This window comes from Pogona vitticeps, chromosome 5 (genome assembly GCF_051106095.1).
Source record: "Pogona vitticeps strain Pit_001003342236 chromosome 5, PviZW2.1, whole genome shotgun sequence".
NCBI classification, from domain to species: domain Eukaryota; kingdom Metazoa; phylum Chordata; class Lepidosauria; order Squamata; family Agamidae; genus Pogona; species Pogona vitticeps.
This window is the reverse complement of record NC_135787.1, coordinates 187,655,395-187,669,458: the sequence shown is the minus strand read 5'-3', so window position 1 is coordinate 187,669,458 and position 14,064 is coordinate 187,655,395. Positions and strand designations below refer to the sequence as shown.

The 14,064-nt window shown below is 41.8% G+C and overlaps 1 protein-coding gene across 42 annotated transcripts in view; it reads left to right on the top strand.

Annotated features, from left to right (window-relative positions):
• CELF2 (CUGBP Elav-like family member 2) overlaps positions 1-14,064 on the top strand; it is a 607,596-nt gene that overhangs the window by 531,580 nt on the left and 61,952 nt on the right. For 24 of the 42 annotated variants that reach the window (XM_078376463.1, XM_078376461.1, XM_078376459.1 and 21 more), the window contains 2 exons: positions 5,213-5,242; positions 11,852-11,931. In XM_078376463.1, the coding sequence (XP_078232589.1) occupies positions 5,213-5,242; positions 11,852-11,931 (110 nt within the window). The remainder of the gene's footprint in view (positions 1-5,212; positions 5,243-11,851; positions 11,932-14,064) is intronic. The other 18 variants (XM_073002540.2, XM_073002538.2, XM_073002539.2 and 15 more) reach the window with 1 other exon arrangement.

The following is a 14,064-nucleotide window of genomic DNA, read 5'->3' as shown; positions in this document are numbered from 1 at the left end:
CTCTCCAAACTTCCAAGAAGCAGTGTTCGTTCAAAAGAGAGGGGATGAAAGAGGAGGAGGAGGTCACAAACAGTTTATAGATCCTCTTATGTTGTTGAAGAATAATAGGAAATCTGACTTAAGATACCATTTCAGTTGAGATGACAAGTGTAATAGATGCATCCTTTCTATCTGTTTAGTGACAGGTCCTGCGCTTCTTTCTGATCTCTCCTGTAGAAAGAAATTGCTTTGAGAAACCTTTCCCTAGTCTATCATTTATCTGTTCTGGAGAACTTGTAAGACAGTCTTACAGGAGAAAGCAAAAAACTCACTCCCTTTTGGATTTGCTTGTGAGTTTTGACATTGTGGAAGCATACATGACAAATAGCTGGATCGATAGCCATGGCTACTGACAATGAGCCCGAGGGAAAAGGCTGGTCACATTTTGGAACTCTTAAAGCACCATCTTTCATTTCAAACCTTGGTTAGAAATTTGTAGGCTGCTGTACAATCAGAATGCTACAAATAGACCCATGTTCAAATCTGAACTAGCCCATTTTAATTCAAGATAAAATCCAGATCTTTCCAGTGATGGGGTAGATGTGCTTTTTCACCCATCTCCAGAAGGAAGTCAGAGGGCCAAGCAAACAGAAATTCAGTACCTCGGATAGCTCCAAGTCAATACCCTCACCTTATGCAAGCTGGAGGCTATGGAGGCTTCATAATTCCATCCATCCATAGTATCTCTCCCAGACTTGTTCTCTCTCTCTCTCTCTCTCTCTCTCTCTCTCTCTCTCTTGAGTGCATGTCCTGGTCCTTGAGATATCTCAACTAGTGTTTGTTCTGTACGACATAAGGAGAGGGAAGGACTTGGATCGGCAGATGAACTGGACTCAGGAGCTATCCTGGCGTAGTGTTCAGGAACCTAGCTGCCTTCTTCAGGAAATGTAGATTCATCCCAGTCATATTCCTTCACCTCTGAGCCTCAGCTTGATACATGATGACATGAAACCCAGAAGAAAGGAAAATGATAAAGAAAAGCTTCCTTACTTCCTCAGCTAAGTCCTAGTTTAAATGAAATTGTTAGCCCATTTTTTTTCTAGTTGATGACTAGAAGGGGAACCAGATGCGCGATTAACTAGATTTCTTGTATGATTCTGTTTTACTTGCTGCTTGACTTCCTAGCAGCTGGGAGCATCCAACCCTACAGCAGGGATCTGAAAGTGTCTCCATTGCATTTTTCCTCTATCTCACCTGCATTTTCTTCCCATCCCTGCTACATATTGAGATGGAGGACTTTGTTCTACTTCTACTGAAATTCATACATATTTTATGCATACCAAATGTGTATATTATGCCCCACTGATTCTACCATTTGCACATGTTTTTTAACTGCATTCATTTTCACCATTCACAGTCTGCAAGATAAACGTTGCTTTGTGTGCATATCATTTCTCCTGTATGCCCTGCAAGTGATCATGTTTCTGAGACCTTCTCATAATGGGTCTCTGAAGGTAGGAAAAGTCATTATAGGCTGACAACATTAGGCTGTAATTGAACCTAAAGATCTAGAACTCAGAGTTCAGATTCCAGCTCCATTAATGAAGAGATGTTAGGACTGTGAAGATGGAGGTCACTGAATGTCCAAAACTGGATCCCTCAAATTCTCCAAAAGAGCAGTCCCTAAAACAGCTGCCCCAGGAGAGCAGTACACTGCCGTTGCCTCAATATTCCTCAAGACGTCCATTCCCACTTTTGAGGCAGCACACCAAGCCCTGCTTCTGAAAACCTTCTCAGCAAATCTAGAATATGCCCATGCCCTACGGTTGCAGAACAGTAGCTCTCCATGGTCCTGATCATCAGCTGCTCATATACAGTATTGCCAAACTTAGCTAGAATATCCCACTAGTCTACCATGTGGAACAAGAGAACTGTTTATTTTTTTTCTCCCATGCACACAACGTATTTCCAGAGCAGCTACAAATAAGGAGTTGTGCAGGGTATGGCCTTTGGTTCTCATTATTCTGACCCTTCTTATCTCCTGCCTGCAAAGGAATAAAGTAAAGCGCACAGAGATCCTTTGATATCCAATAGACATTATCTGTAAGTTGTAGATATAAAGCTTTACAGAGGTTTCCTTAGCTTGTAAAATTCATCCTGTTCCACTGCTCTGTCCTACAGTGTTATTGTTCATGCTGTCTTTACTTTAGGTGTGGTTTTCGTACTGTTTTGCATGTATGCTGTATATAATAGTCTTTATCATGTACACACTAGTTAATGCAATTAAGTGTCTAATCTATAAACGAGTGCTCCAGCACTGGAGGCATTCAAGAGAAAAATGAACAACCCTCTGTCAGATCTGTTTTGATGTGGATTCCTGCACTGAGCAGGAAGTTGCACTCAGTGGACTTAGAGGCCCCTTCCAACTCCATTATTGTATGACTCCATGATCTATTACAAATTCATAATAAATAAAATAGTATGACCTGATCTCAAAAAAAAAAAAATGTTTTAATCATCCCAGATAGGTCTCCTATTCCACACATGAAAAATTTTCGTAGAATGTAGGACTCCTAACAACCATCGGCACAAACCTTTTCTCTTTGGTAATCATTACTTTGTTTATGTAAAGGAAGATGAGGCAGCTTTCTGTTGCTCATATAAATAATAGTCTAGCCTTTGCCAAAGTAGGATTTTAAATGGCCTTGAGTGATAGGGAGGTCTTCGGTGATAGGGAGCAATAATCCATTTTGATCTCTGCAAAAAAACTGAGAATGCCATTTTGCTTCCCTAATTCTTGTGAAATTTGCGAGGTGCAGTCGCTTTCAATTTTCACCGGCGGATTGAAATTGTGATAAATGCATAAACTGTAGCTAATTGATTCTCTTTGTCATTTTGCATATTGCACATGCTTTTTAGATCTGCCTTGGTGAATGGCAGTCTTGGCATATACCCATAGCTCTAAGAGAGGTAAAGGAGAGTTAGGCATAATGATAAGTAATTCTAGAAGCAGGATAGAATCAGTACCATCCCATAATATTCAGTGAGACACACCTGTTTCATTCATATATGCCCAATATGGCATTGGCTACAAGTGTTGGTGATAGGCTACTGAAACAATTAAATCAAAAGCTGCCTCCTACATTATTGACTTGTTGGTCCGTTCAGCCCAATATTGTCCACCCTACTAGATGCCATCTTCTGAAAGTTTAAGCATGAAACTTTCCTAGCCCTTCCTTGAGAGGTTAAGGATTAAACTTGGGACCTTTTGCTTACAACACCTGTATTATACCTGCAAGCAGTCACCGTTGTCAAGGGAGGGGAGGGGAGAGAACCCAGAATCAGGTTGTCATTTTTGTTAGAAGACTCATATGTAATTCCTTCCAGTTAAAATTTTGTTGAACAAAACCAAACAAAGTTTACATATACATATACATTAGCCGCTCAGAGTGGTATAAATATACCAGATAGGCGGGATATAAATCAAATAAATAAATAAACCAGCAATAATCTAAAAAACCCCACAGTGGCTAGACAAATTATTTGCTTTAAAATCTCTTCTTAATGCACCTTCTTTTGAAGTTGCTTCCTATTTTAGGATTTTCATTCCCATAGTTCCCTTGGTAAAAATTATAATGTTGGAAGGAGGTTTCAGATCTCAGGCTAAAGCTACCTGCTGCCAATTTTTCTTTGAGCCGTGACTTCCCCAGTGATCTGGAGGAGAGAACCCAACCTGCTTATTAAAGCTGGCCATACCTTGCCTGAGGTCTAGCTTCTATGTTAAAACATGCCTGTGTGAAAGAACTATGGTCATTCTCTGCACAATAGTGGTAATCTGTGTTGCCATTCACCCCGTTTGTTATACTGTATCACTGTGTAGAATAGCCTCTGCACTGGTAGAACCTATGGCAGTTCAGACAATCTCTGATCTGACCAGAGTGTTGATCGTGGCATGAATAATCAGATGGGACCAAATAATGCATCTTTTAGTTCAGTGATTCCCTACCTTGGGTTCCCTAGATGTTCTTGGACTACAAATCCCAGAAATCGTGTGGTGAAGGCTTCTGGGAGTTGTAGTCCAAGAACATCTGGAGAATCCAAGGTTGGGAGCCACAGTTCTAGATCATGTGCAGCCTTGGGATCTGTGTAATCAAGAGGTTCCTTTAAACGTAATGGGCAAAATCCTTTTGGCATACCTTGTGCAGTGGAATCTGGATCAGGCACCAGAAGCACTTGAATTAAAGTTATTAAAAGCTTCCTATCCTCTCCTTTTAGGTTTTGAAGCTGCTTGGCACTCCCTTTTGCCTTCAAGGCTTTTTAGCCTTCTGAGTGGAGATCCTTTAATATTAAAATCATTGACATATATCCTTAGGATTGACATGTGATCCTTAGGATATTGGGGGTTGAATATATGCTTCCAGTGCCTAAGCTGGGATATACTGGCACAAGATGACGCAACAGGATTTTGCCCAGTTCCACTCACCCAGATGTTTTGCCTACATAGTGGATTTTTCCTTCCTTCCTTCCTTCCTTCCTTCCTTCCTTCCTTCCTTCCTTCCTTCCTTCCTTGAAAAAGGGTAAGCACATGGTTCTCTGTAATTGTGAAGATACGGAGATGATTAGCTCTTCTGGCCCGCTAGAAAACCAGGAAGCTGAGCTGCAGGTGCTGAAGGGCAGGATGGCAGCCAGGACTGTCTGTCTCTCTGTGTGTCTGTCTACAGCCCAATGGTGCATAACCGAACACCATCACCAGTGGTACTAATTTTGTTGCTTGGAACCACAAGTCTATAAGAGTCAAACACAGTTGTTGGAGAGGAAAGAATAGGTCTGGATCTCTAGATCTTCCAGTGCCTCCTTCTCCAGCCTGACATCCTTCAGGTGTGATGGACTACAGCATCCATCAACCCAGCCTGTGCTGGCCATGCAGCCTGGGGACAATGGGATTTGACATCCAACACATTTAGACAGATGTTTCTGCATGTAGCAATTTAGCTGATGCTAAGGGACTGGATGATGGGTGGTAAGGGAGGATGGGAAGCTGGGAGGAAAGCGCCTGAATATTACAGCTAATTTGGGAAGTGCTTTATTAAATCATTTGTCTTGTATAATGAGAGCATCCAGTCTACTATAGGTGAGAAAGACTGGTAACCTTTGTTTATCTGCTTACAATGCATAATGTTTTGAAGACAGATGATTCTGAGACTGATGAAAATTTGGCCCTCTTTAATTTTAGTGCACGGCCTCAATATGGAATCTAGCCGAGGTACTGTAGACCATTTACCATTCTACTACACCTACTTGTCTAAAATGATGTGTTTTTGCTTTGATGAATTGTTCGTTGTCCAAAAAAGATTCCCAACCACATTCCATGGATTGTGACAGAAGAAATCTGTCACGTGTCTCAATAGTTAATACGTCACCAGTCATTCGGTCCTGAGATTAATTAACCTAATTTTGTAGTAACTGATTTTTGAGTTTTCAAAATGGATGAGGATGCTAAGCAGAGCCATAGCTGGCAATCTGGGCTTTGCTGGTTTGTTAGTTAAGCTGACGTCCCGTGTGATTGACAGAGGAAAAGGAAAATTGGAATGGGAATGGGTGGGTCGGAGTCCCACACTGGGCCCATCTGTTTTCATTTTCTTTCTTCCCAGACAAGAGTAGCTGGAGGCAGCAAATGTGCTCAAGTGGGCAGGTTCACACCCCTCTGGCACCAAACACCGATGGGTGGCTTCTCTTCCTTCCAACAACAAATTTAAGCACGTTGGGTCAAAGCCCTAGTCACCCACTCTAGTTAGGGCTGTAATGCCATCCTATCACTACTTTGACCTCTCTGATTTTGAGGACTGCCATTTTAATGGTAAAAATTACTGTACAACTGAAAACAAAATGTATGGATACATGAGCCAGATCACACCCATTTTGGGTTGAGGGAGATGCTTCCTCATTGACTTAACGTAACATTACACATCATCATCTACAAACCTAGAGTTGATCAAGGTCCATGGTTCCCAACCTTGGGTCCACACATGTTCTTAGACTACAACTCCCAGAAACCCTGTCTAGCACACCTAGTGCTGAAGGCTTCTGGGAGTTGAAGTCTAAGAACATCTGGGGACACAAGGTTGGGAATCACTGATCTATGCCAGTGGTTCTTAACCTTGGGTTACTCAGGTGTTTTTGAACTTCAACTCCCAGAAATCCCAGCCAGCACAGCTGGTGGCGAAGGCTTCTGGGAGTTGCAGTCCAAAAACACCTGAGTAACCCAAGGTTAACAACCACTAATCTAGGCCAGTGGTCCCCAACCTTCAGCCTCCAGATGTTCTTGGACTTCAACTCCCAGAAATCCTGGCCAGCAGAGGTAGTGGCGAAGGCTTCTGGGAGTTGTAGTCCAAGAACCTCTGGAGGCCCAAGGTTGAGGACCACTGATCTAGGCATTGCATGCTCCTTCGTTCTAGAGAGAGAGAAAAAAATTTCCTTCCTATATTCATTTCCCTTAATCATATCTTGGTGCAATGATTCCCAGGCTCAAGGCCCAGATGTTCTTGGACTAGAACTCCCCAAAGCCCTAACCATTGGCTGTGCTTGCTAGAATTCCCGAGAGTTGTAGTCCAAGACCATATGGAGCACCAAGTTTTAAGTGCCACGATAAGAGGGCTTTCTTCCTAACTAGAAAGTAAAGTGCCTTTCCATATTGTGGACACAATGGTGTCTGTTTATGGCCAACCGTGGTTGGCAATACAATATTAAAATGGTTAAGCAGTACACATGCACCACAGTTAAACATGGTTAGCCCCAACCGGATTTCATTTCAGCCGTGGTTTGCTAATCTACATAAGCCAAGGAGAAAGAGTAGAGGCGTTAATTTCAGAGAATGGAAGAGGAAGCCCAATATTCCTGAAGGTCTGTCTAATTCATAAGCTGTACTTTGCAGAGTGCCAGCGTTCGCACCGTTCCCTTCTGTTCTTCAATTAAAATGTTAATGCATTCTTGACTTGATATTCTTACCAGGTAGGCACAGAGCAAAATAAAAGCCCAAGCAACTGATGTTTTCTAGATTTGCAAATTGATTTCCATAAAACAAACAATCTGACTGGAAAAAAATGTATGCTTCATTTTGCTCATTGACCACAGGGGCAAGGATATTGAAACTTTAAAAAATAGCCTGGGCTTGCTGTTAAGCTTCATGCCTCAGTTCCATAATGACAATGTGCCTCGGCCTTTAGATGTGCTCCATTTGGAAACCCTTTTAAAATTGTAGCAATCGTAATAATAATCTTTAGGAGAAATTGAGTGGAACATGTTTTTATTGTATTGTATTGTATTTTTGAAGCCCCACCTTCAGACAGTATCTGGCTGGGGGGAAAGGCACCTTTGAAGTTTATCAGTGATCAGAAGCAAAATTAGGTGGTTACAATCGCACATTCACTTGCCTGGGAGTAGGTACCGTTGAAGTCAATGGAATCTACTTCTGAGAAGGCTTATATGGAAGTTGTTTTAGCTAAGTTTTCAGTGTACCACAGCACTGAGATGAAGTCAGTGTGAATGCACATTGTTTTCCCAGTTTATTTTCCCTCTAAGGCATTCTTTTAAACATCCATTTGAAGAGCTATTGAAATGAAAAACCACATTGTATATCACTGTTCTCCTTTATTAACAAATTTAATTGGAGTAACACCTGAAAGTGGAACAAGACCTAGTGGAACAAGTTCCAAGTAATTCAGTTGTCCTTCATGAGCAAGAAATATTCTTTCATGCATGCACTTTCATCTCATGCGAAGCACCACACAAACTAACATCACATCTTTTTGAGGTACCCATTCCTTTATTTTTTTTAAATTACCCCTGAGTGGATGGGATGTAAATGTAGACATTAACTTATTTTACTGTGATCTCTTTCCCAACTTGTGTTTGAGGCATGTGCAAATATCTGTCTTCACATCGTCATTGACTGTTGACACTTAAGACAATTGCATGACAATTGAATCTGTGTTCAGAGGTGATGCCAGGTTGGTTAATCATTGTCATTTGTTACCCTTCACTTGAGAATGTTAAAAAAAAAAAACACCCTCTCCATAGTTAAATAAATAGGGTCTAGAAATGCAAGATGGTTGAGGGAATTTGGCAGGCCAAAAGATACTTCCTGTTACAGTGATGCCTCGCAAGATGAATGCCTTGTGCAACAAAAAACTCGCAAGCCGAAATCATTTTGCAATATTTTTTTTGTGAATCACAAGACAAATTTTTCTATGGCCATGCTTCACAAGATGAATAGGAATGCATTAATTAAATTTCAATGCATTCCTATGGGAAACCGTGCTTCGCAAGACGAAATTTTCACAATACAAAACGACTTGCAGAACGAATTATTTTCACCTTGCAAGGCATCACTGTACACTAAATCTAACGTTTAATGAAATGTTATTTAGCATGTCTGATCATTTGTATCTTAATTTGCAACTTGTATAGTGGCTTCTTTATAATGGTATATAGAAGGCAGCTTACAACGTAGAGATGGGGAAAGTTACTGTTTTCAACCAGTCATCCCTGTTAGCATGGGGAGTTTTATATCTAGATAGCTGCTGCATTTAGGTTAATTTAAATTATCTAAAAACACCTAGCATAAAAGAGAGACCGTGTGAGGGTGGGGGGATATTCAAGCACCATAACCAACTCTGATGAAGATACAATACCATATCAGCTGTCATATGGCTGAGTGTTATTGGTTATATTAATATGACTAGCTGGAGTGATAATTAAGGATGTGTACATCTGACATAAATGCCCTTTTACCCCCACCTCTGTGCAAGGGCTTTGCCACCTCTATCTGTATACCTACAAGGTGGAGGCGGCTTTCCCTCCGTCGTCATCACCAGTGTCATCATCAGTATTAGTAGTAATATATGGATTTTTAAAAATTGTGTATTTTTATCAAACTTTGCTCCTTGTTCGCACACATTCTCTCCTCCCGGATTAAAGACAGGTTTGTCTCCTTTGAAATAGAGGCATTCTTCTACATGCCATTTTCAAATATGCTCAGTTTACTTTATGGTTGTTTTTTTTCAAAATCCTGGAACGTGAACATTTCTGAACAAAAACTGGACTCCCATTTCTGGGTGGTGCAGACCAGACAAGCGGTGTTTTAAACAAAATAATCAGGGAAAATTTGTCAACAGAACCAGAATAGAAATGGTTCAAAGAGAAACAGGTCACAATGAGTGGCAATTCACCCTTTCCTTGTTTCTCTTTCTGCCCCTGTTGGATTCCAGTTGCTCCACGTGTGGGGCAGCTCCAAGCATGCAGAGGGGGCAGGGCTCCCCGTTGTGCACTCCTTGTGTGTGATTTCAGGTCCTCAGGGTGTAAATATGTATACTCTTCTCTGTCCCAATGCTGTTTGACATCTTTCCATTCCCCTGGCTTGGCTGTTGTTGCTCACGCCATCCCCTTTCTTCCATTTTGCCTTCACTGTCCTCAGCCTGCCTTTGCCTCCATTGTCGTTTAACTGAATTGTCTTCGGCCGCCCATGTGACTTTGTTTCCATGCCTTGGTGAAATCAAAGGTAGCATCATGGTATCTTCAACAGTCTTCTCCCAGGCTACGTACAGAAGTCTTAGATGGCAGTGGGGCAGCAAAGATCAGAGGAGCATGGGCCAACCAATGGTTAGGGCATAGGTGGACCACCTGGAGCCCCTTGGCTTCATTTCAGAATAACAGTTTTGAGGACAGGGTGTATGAAAAAAAATTATAAATGGACACATCACTAGGGCCGTCTAGAGCAGTGTTCTTGGGTGCTTTCCTGGGTCAGATAAGGAGACACAACTGTGCAGCGTTCCTCAGCTCATTACAAGGCCAACTTTTCCAACAGTGTGGCAGAGACTTCCGATCATTTCTGCTACTGCTAAAGCACTGAAAAGAGAAGAGAAGAAGGATGGTAGCTCTTAGAGCAGACCCTAATTTCAGATTTTATCTGCCCACGCTAACCACCTTCCCTATTTACAAGAGGGAAGGAAGAGCTCTTTGCATTGTCTTATGAGAACCAGTCTTCTCCCACTAAGAGTCAGAAGGGAGCAGTACACACATACACATGCAACCAGTTTATATGCCGTCTGAGCATAAGGAATACCTAGGTCAATATCACGTCATTTTAAGTGTGGCTCCTTGCACGCCCATACAGCACCATTGATCTAATCAATGGGGCCATGGGGCGGGTGGGGGGAGGCTTGAAGATCAACATTTAATGTAGAGGTGAGTGATAAATAAATAATTCACATACAGAAACAGATAGTCCTTTTGCAGAATTGGCCAGGGACAGATCCAGCATTATTAAAACAGAGCTGCCAATGTAATGGAACATTGCCCTCTTCACTCCCTCCCCCATCCCTCTATATATTTATCACCCAGGGTGGGGAAACTCTGCTTGCTTGTTTTCATGTTACATTACAGGAGGTATCGGTGGCTGGGTGGAGTCGGAGGTTTCCTGTTTGTCTGGTTGCGCTTTCATAAGCAGCTTCCCAAGCCTCTTTGAGTCACGTTGAACTAAACTTTTAAGTCCTTGAAGTAATCACGGCAAAGACTTGATGGCTCACGACTGGGAATGGCAGTGGCTCCTGTCCCAGTCCATGAGCTGCCCTTGATTGAGGCTCCATCAGTTGATCTTCCACAGCTTCTGCTATGCCACAGGCCAAGGTTTAGCCTAGTCCTTACCAGGGAGGCTGGTCTGAGGCCCAAGTCCAAGTCTTTGCTACCAAGTCCCGACTCCAAGTCCAAGTCTTTGCTAACAAGTCCCAACTCCAAGTCTTTACTACCAAGTCCCAAGTCTGTCTTTACTACCAAGTCCCGACTCCAAGTCCAAGTCTTTGCTAACAAGTCCCAACTCCAAGTCTTTACTACCAAGTCCCAAGTCTAAGTCTTTACTACCAAGTCCCGACTCCAAGTCCAAGTCTTTGCTAACAAGTCCCAACTCCAAGTCTTTACTACCAAGTCCCAAGTCTGTCTTTACTACCAAGTCCCAAGTCTAAGTCTTTACTACCAAGTCCCAACTCCATGTCCAAGTCTTTGCTAACAAGTCCCAACTCCAAGTCTTTATTACCAAGTCCCAAGTCTAAGTCTTTACTACCAAGTCCCGACTCCAAGTCCAAGTCTTTGCTACCAAGTCCTGAGCCTCAAGCCCCAAGTTGGAGTCCCTATTAAAAATAAGTGGTTTTTTTCTCCAGAAAAAAAGGGAACGGTGGGTGGGTTGTGAGTTGAGTCTGAGACATTGGTGGGGGTGGGGACAACCTGAGTTGAGTCACCGGGGTCACTTAAGTCCGACTTGACAGCGAGTGTTGTAACTCAACCCCCCCATCCCTGGTCCTTAGCTCACAAAACACCAACATTTTACAATAAATGCCATGAAGTCCTTAGATGCTGAAATTAAAACAACTAGCAAGGATAGCAGATGGAAGCAAAGTTGTAAAAAGATTTTTAAAAAGATTTTAATGTTTTCAAATCCTGTTCCTTATAAGAATGCGGGAGTGAAATACAACCGACCGTGTGTTTGTTTTTCCTCATCTCGACTTAGCCCTCCCTTTCTCTTCCCTTCTCTTTCTCTTTCTTTTTCCCTTCTCCCTCCTCCCCCCCTGCAATCTGTGCCCAGATTAGCCAACCAGCATCTGCTGAACCAGCCTAAAATTAGGGGCGTGGGGTGATTATTATTATTTTCTTTCTTTTTTGTTTGTTTTCTTTCTTTCTTTTTAATTTTATGTACTACAGAGAACAGTTTCGTCTTGTGGCCGTTCTCGTAGACTTGTGTTGGTTTAACAAGCGTCCAACCCTTTTGTCTTGTTGGTTTTTTATTTTTGTCTTTCCTGCTTCCCCTGTCCCCTTGTTCCCACAGGCTGTGCGTTTGTCACGTTCTCGACAAGGGCAATGGCACAGAATGCAATCAAAGGCATGCACCAGTCTCAGACTATGGAGGTACAGTACAGTATCACCTGACCTCTCTTTTGTTTTCTTTGCGTAAATGAATGAGAATGTAAAGCCATGCTCTCCCGGAGAAGATCAGACACATGACAATCACAGACTTAAACTCCCGCCGATTCCCTGCCATCAACACTCACGCACACACAGAGACACGTTTCCTCTCTCTCGTCCCCCCCTTGTCTCTGTGACATTTACTTCCCTTAATTGTCTGAGAACACAAGACGGTTCTCTAGGTTTTTTTATCTCTTAATATGGTGGCATTCAGCAGAAAATGAAATCACACGTTGAAATGCCACCTTGCCATCTGGAGAAATATACATTTGGCATATTGAATTGTCCCTTTTTAAAATATATATATTTTAAAGCAATCTGAAGACTACAGGCCACCCTTCATAAATTCAGAACGGCCACATGATATGAAGAAGGGCAGATGGTTGTGTTTTAGTTTTTTGTTGTTTTTTTTAACTTGCACACGAATATCCGTTACTCCAAATATTTGCATCAAAATTCAAATTATGTCAGAACGTAATGAATTGCTCGGCTCTCCCTGAGAGAGTGAACTTCAAATCCATCTGGACTTGTACTTGTGACTAAATTCAAATCTTTAAAATTACTTACCTAAATAAAGGCTTTTTTTGTTTTGTTTTTTTGTTTTTTAGTCTGTGATTTTTGTCATGGTCTTTTGGAATTTTGCACCAAAAAAAGCCTCACTAGTCAACTATGTCGTATTCTGAATCTTCTGATTTAACAATTTGAGAATGCATGTTATATTGTATCGTGTATACTGTATCTGTGTATTGATTATTTCTTCTGAAGCGGCATTTTGATGTGCACTTGTTTCTTGCTTTTTAAAAAAACTCTATATTTTATTTTATTTTTGTTTGAAATGAGGATCATTCAGCTTTCTGGTATAATATCCCCCCCCCCTTGTAATGCTCTAATCTCCCAAAGCATGCTGGGTACTAAAAAATCAAATAACCCCCAACATCATTGTGTCTGTGTCATTGAACTGCTTTGTGTAATGAGCAAAGAATGTGGGTTTTTTTTAAAAAAGCATGGAAATGTCACAGTCTTCTGTATTCTCCAGAAATATTGATATTCACATTGCAAAGCCTATTGTCTCTCCAGTCGCTCCAGGCTTTAGTTGGGATTATTTTGATATTTTATAATCAATGTGTTTTTCTTTCAGTGCGATCCAATTTTTTGAGTAGTGAGAATATACACTGTTAAATGTGACACAGGACAGGCCACAGAAAGGAACCAAAACACTGTTAAAAGCCATTCATAGAAATATGTCTTTGTTTAATTTTTTTTAAAGGTACTTTTTACTCCGTTTCTACGGCCCGTGCTTTATATTACTAGTGAGTTCATTTATGACGTTTTGCGGCCTTCCTGATGACTCCTCTGAAAGGATTCCACCTTTAAGATAATCAAGAAGGCATTGACTCTGTGTGTTTTATAAAGAAGGATGAGCATTAGGGCTCCTGTTCAGCTGAGGGGGGTCACAGAAAGAACATTGTTATGGCCAACTCCCAACTCTGCTTTCCTGTAACTGATACCCAACCGATGGCACTCTTGAGATTTTGTCTTGAGAGACACGACCTCCTAAGCAATAGGTCGAAAAATGGGGGAAGGGGAGAGGGAAGATGTATTCTCGAAGGCTTTCATGACCAGGATCTGATGGTTGTTGTGGGGTTTTTTGGGCTCTTTGGCCGTGTTCTGAAGGTTCTGAAGGCCACAGAGACTGTCGAAACGTCAGGAAGAACAACCTTCAGAACACGGCCAAAGAGCTCAAAAAACCCATAACAACCAGGAGAGGGAAGAATTTTGTGTCACCTTTAAGACTAATGGTGCAACTACACTGGAGAAAAAAAAGTGAATGGATCCACAGTGTTGTCCCCGGGAAGTCAGGTTTTCTTTTCCCCAGCTTAATCTTCACTGGCCATACAAGAGTCAGCAAGGAGAGGAGATGAAATCAGCCTTGTTTGCAGATCATTGACTGTTTTAATCCTCCCCTCCCACAGCTGATGCCTGAGTTTGTTTGTTACCCTCTTCCTTTCCCTCCCCATCTCATCCCCTCTCTTCCTCCTCCCTCCCTTCCTTCCTATTAAAGGCTTGTTTTCCTAG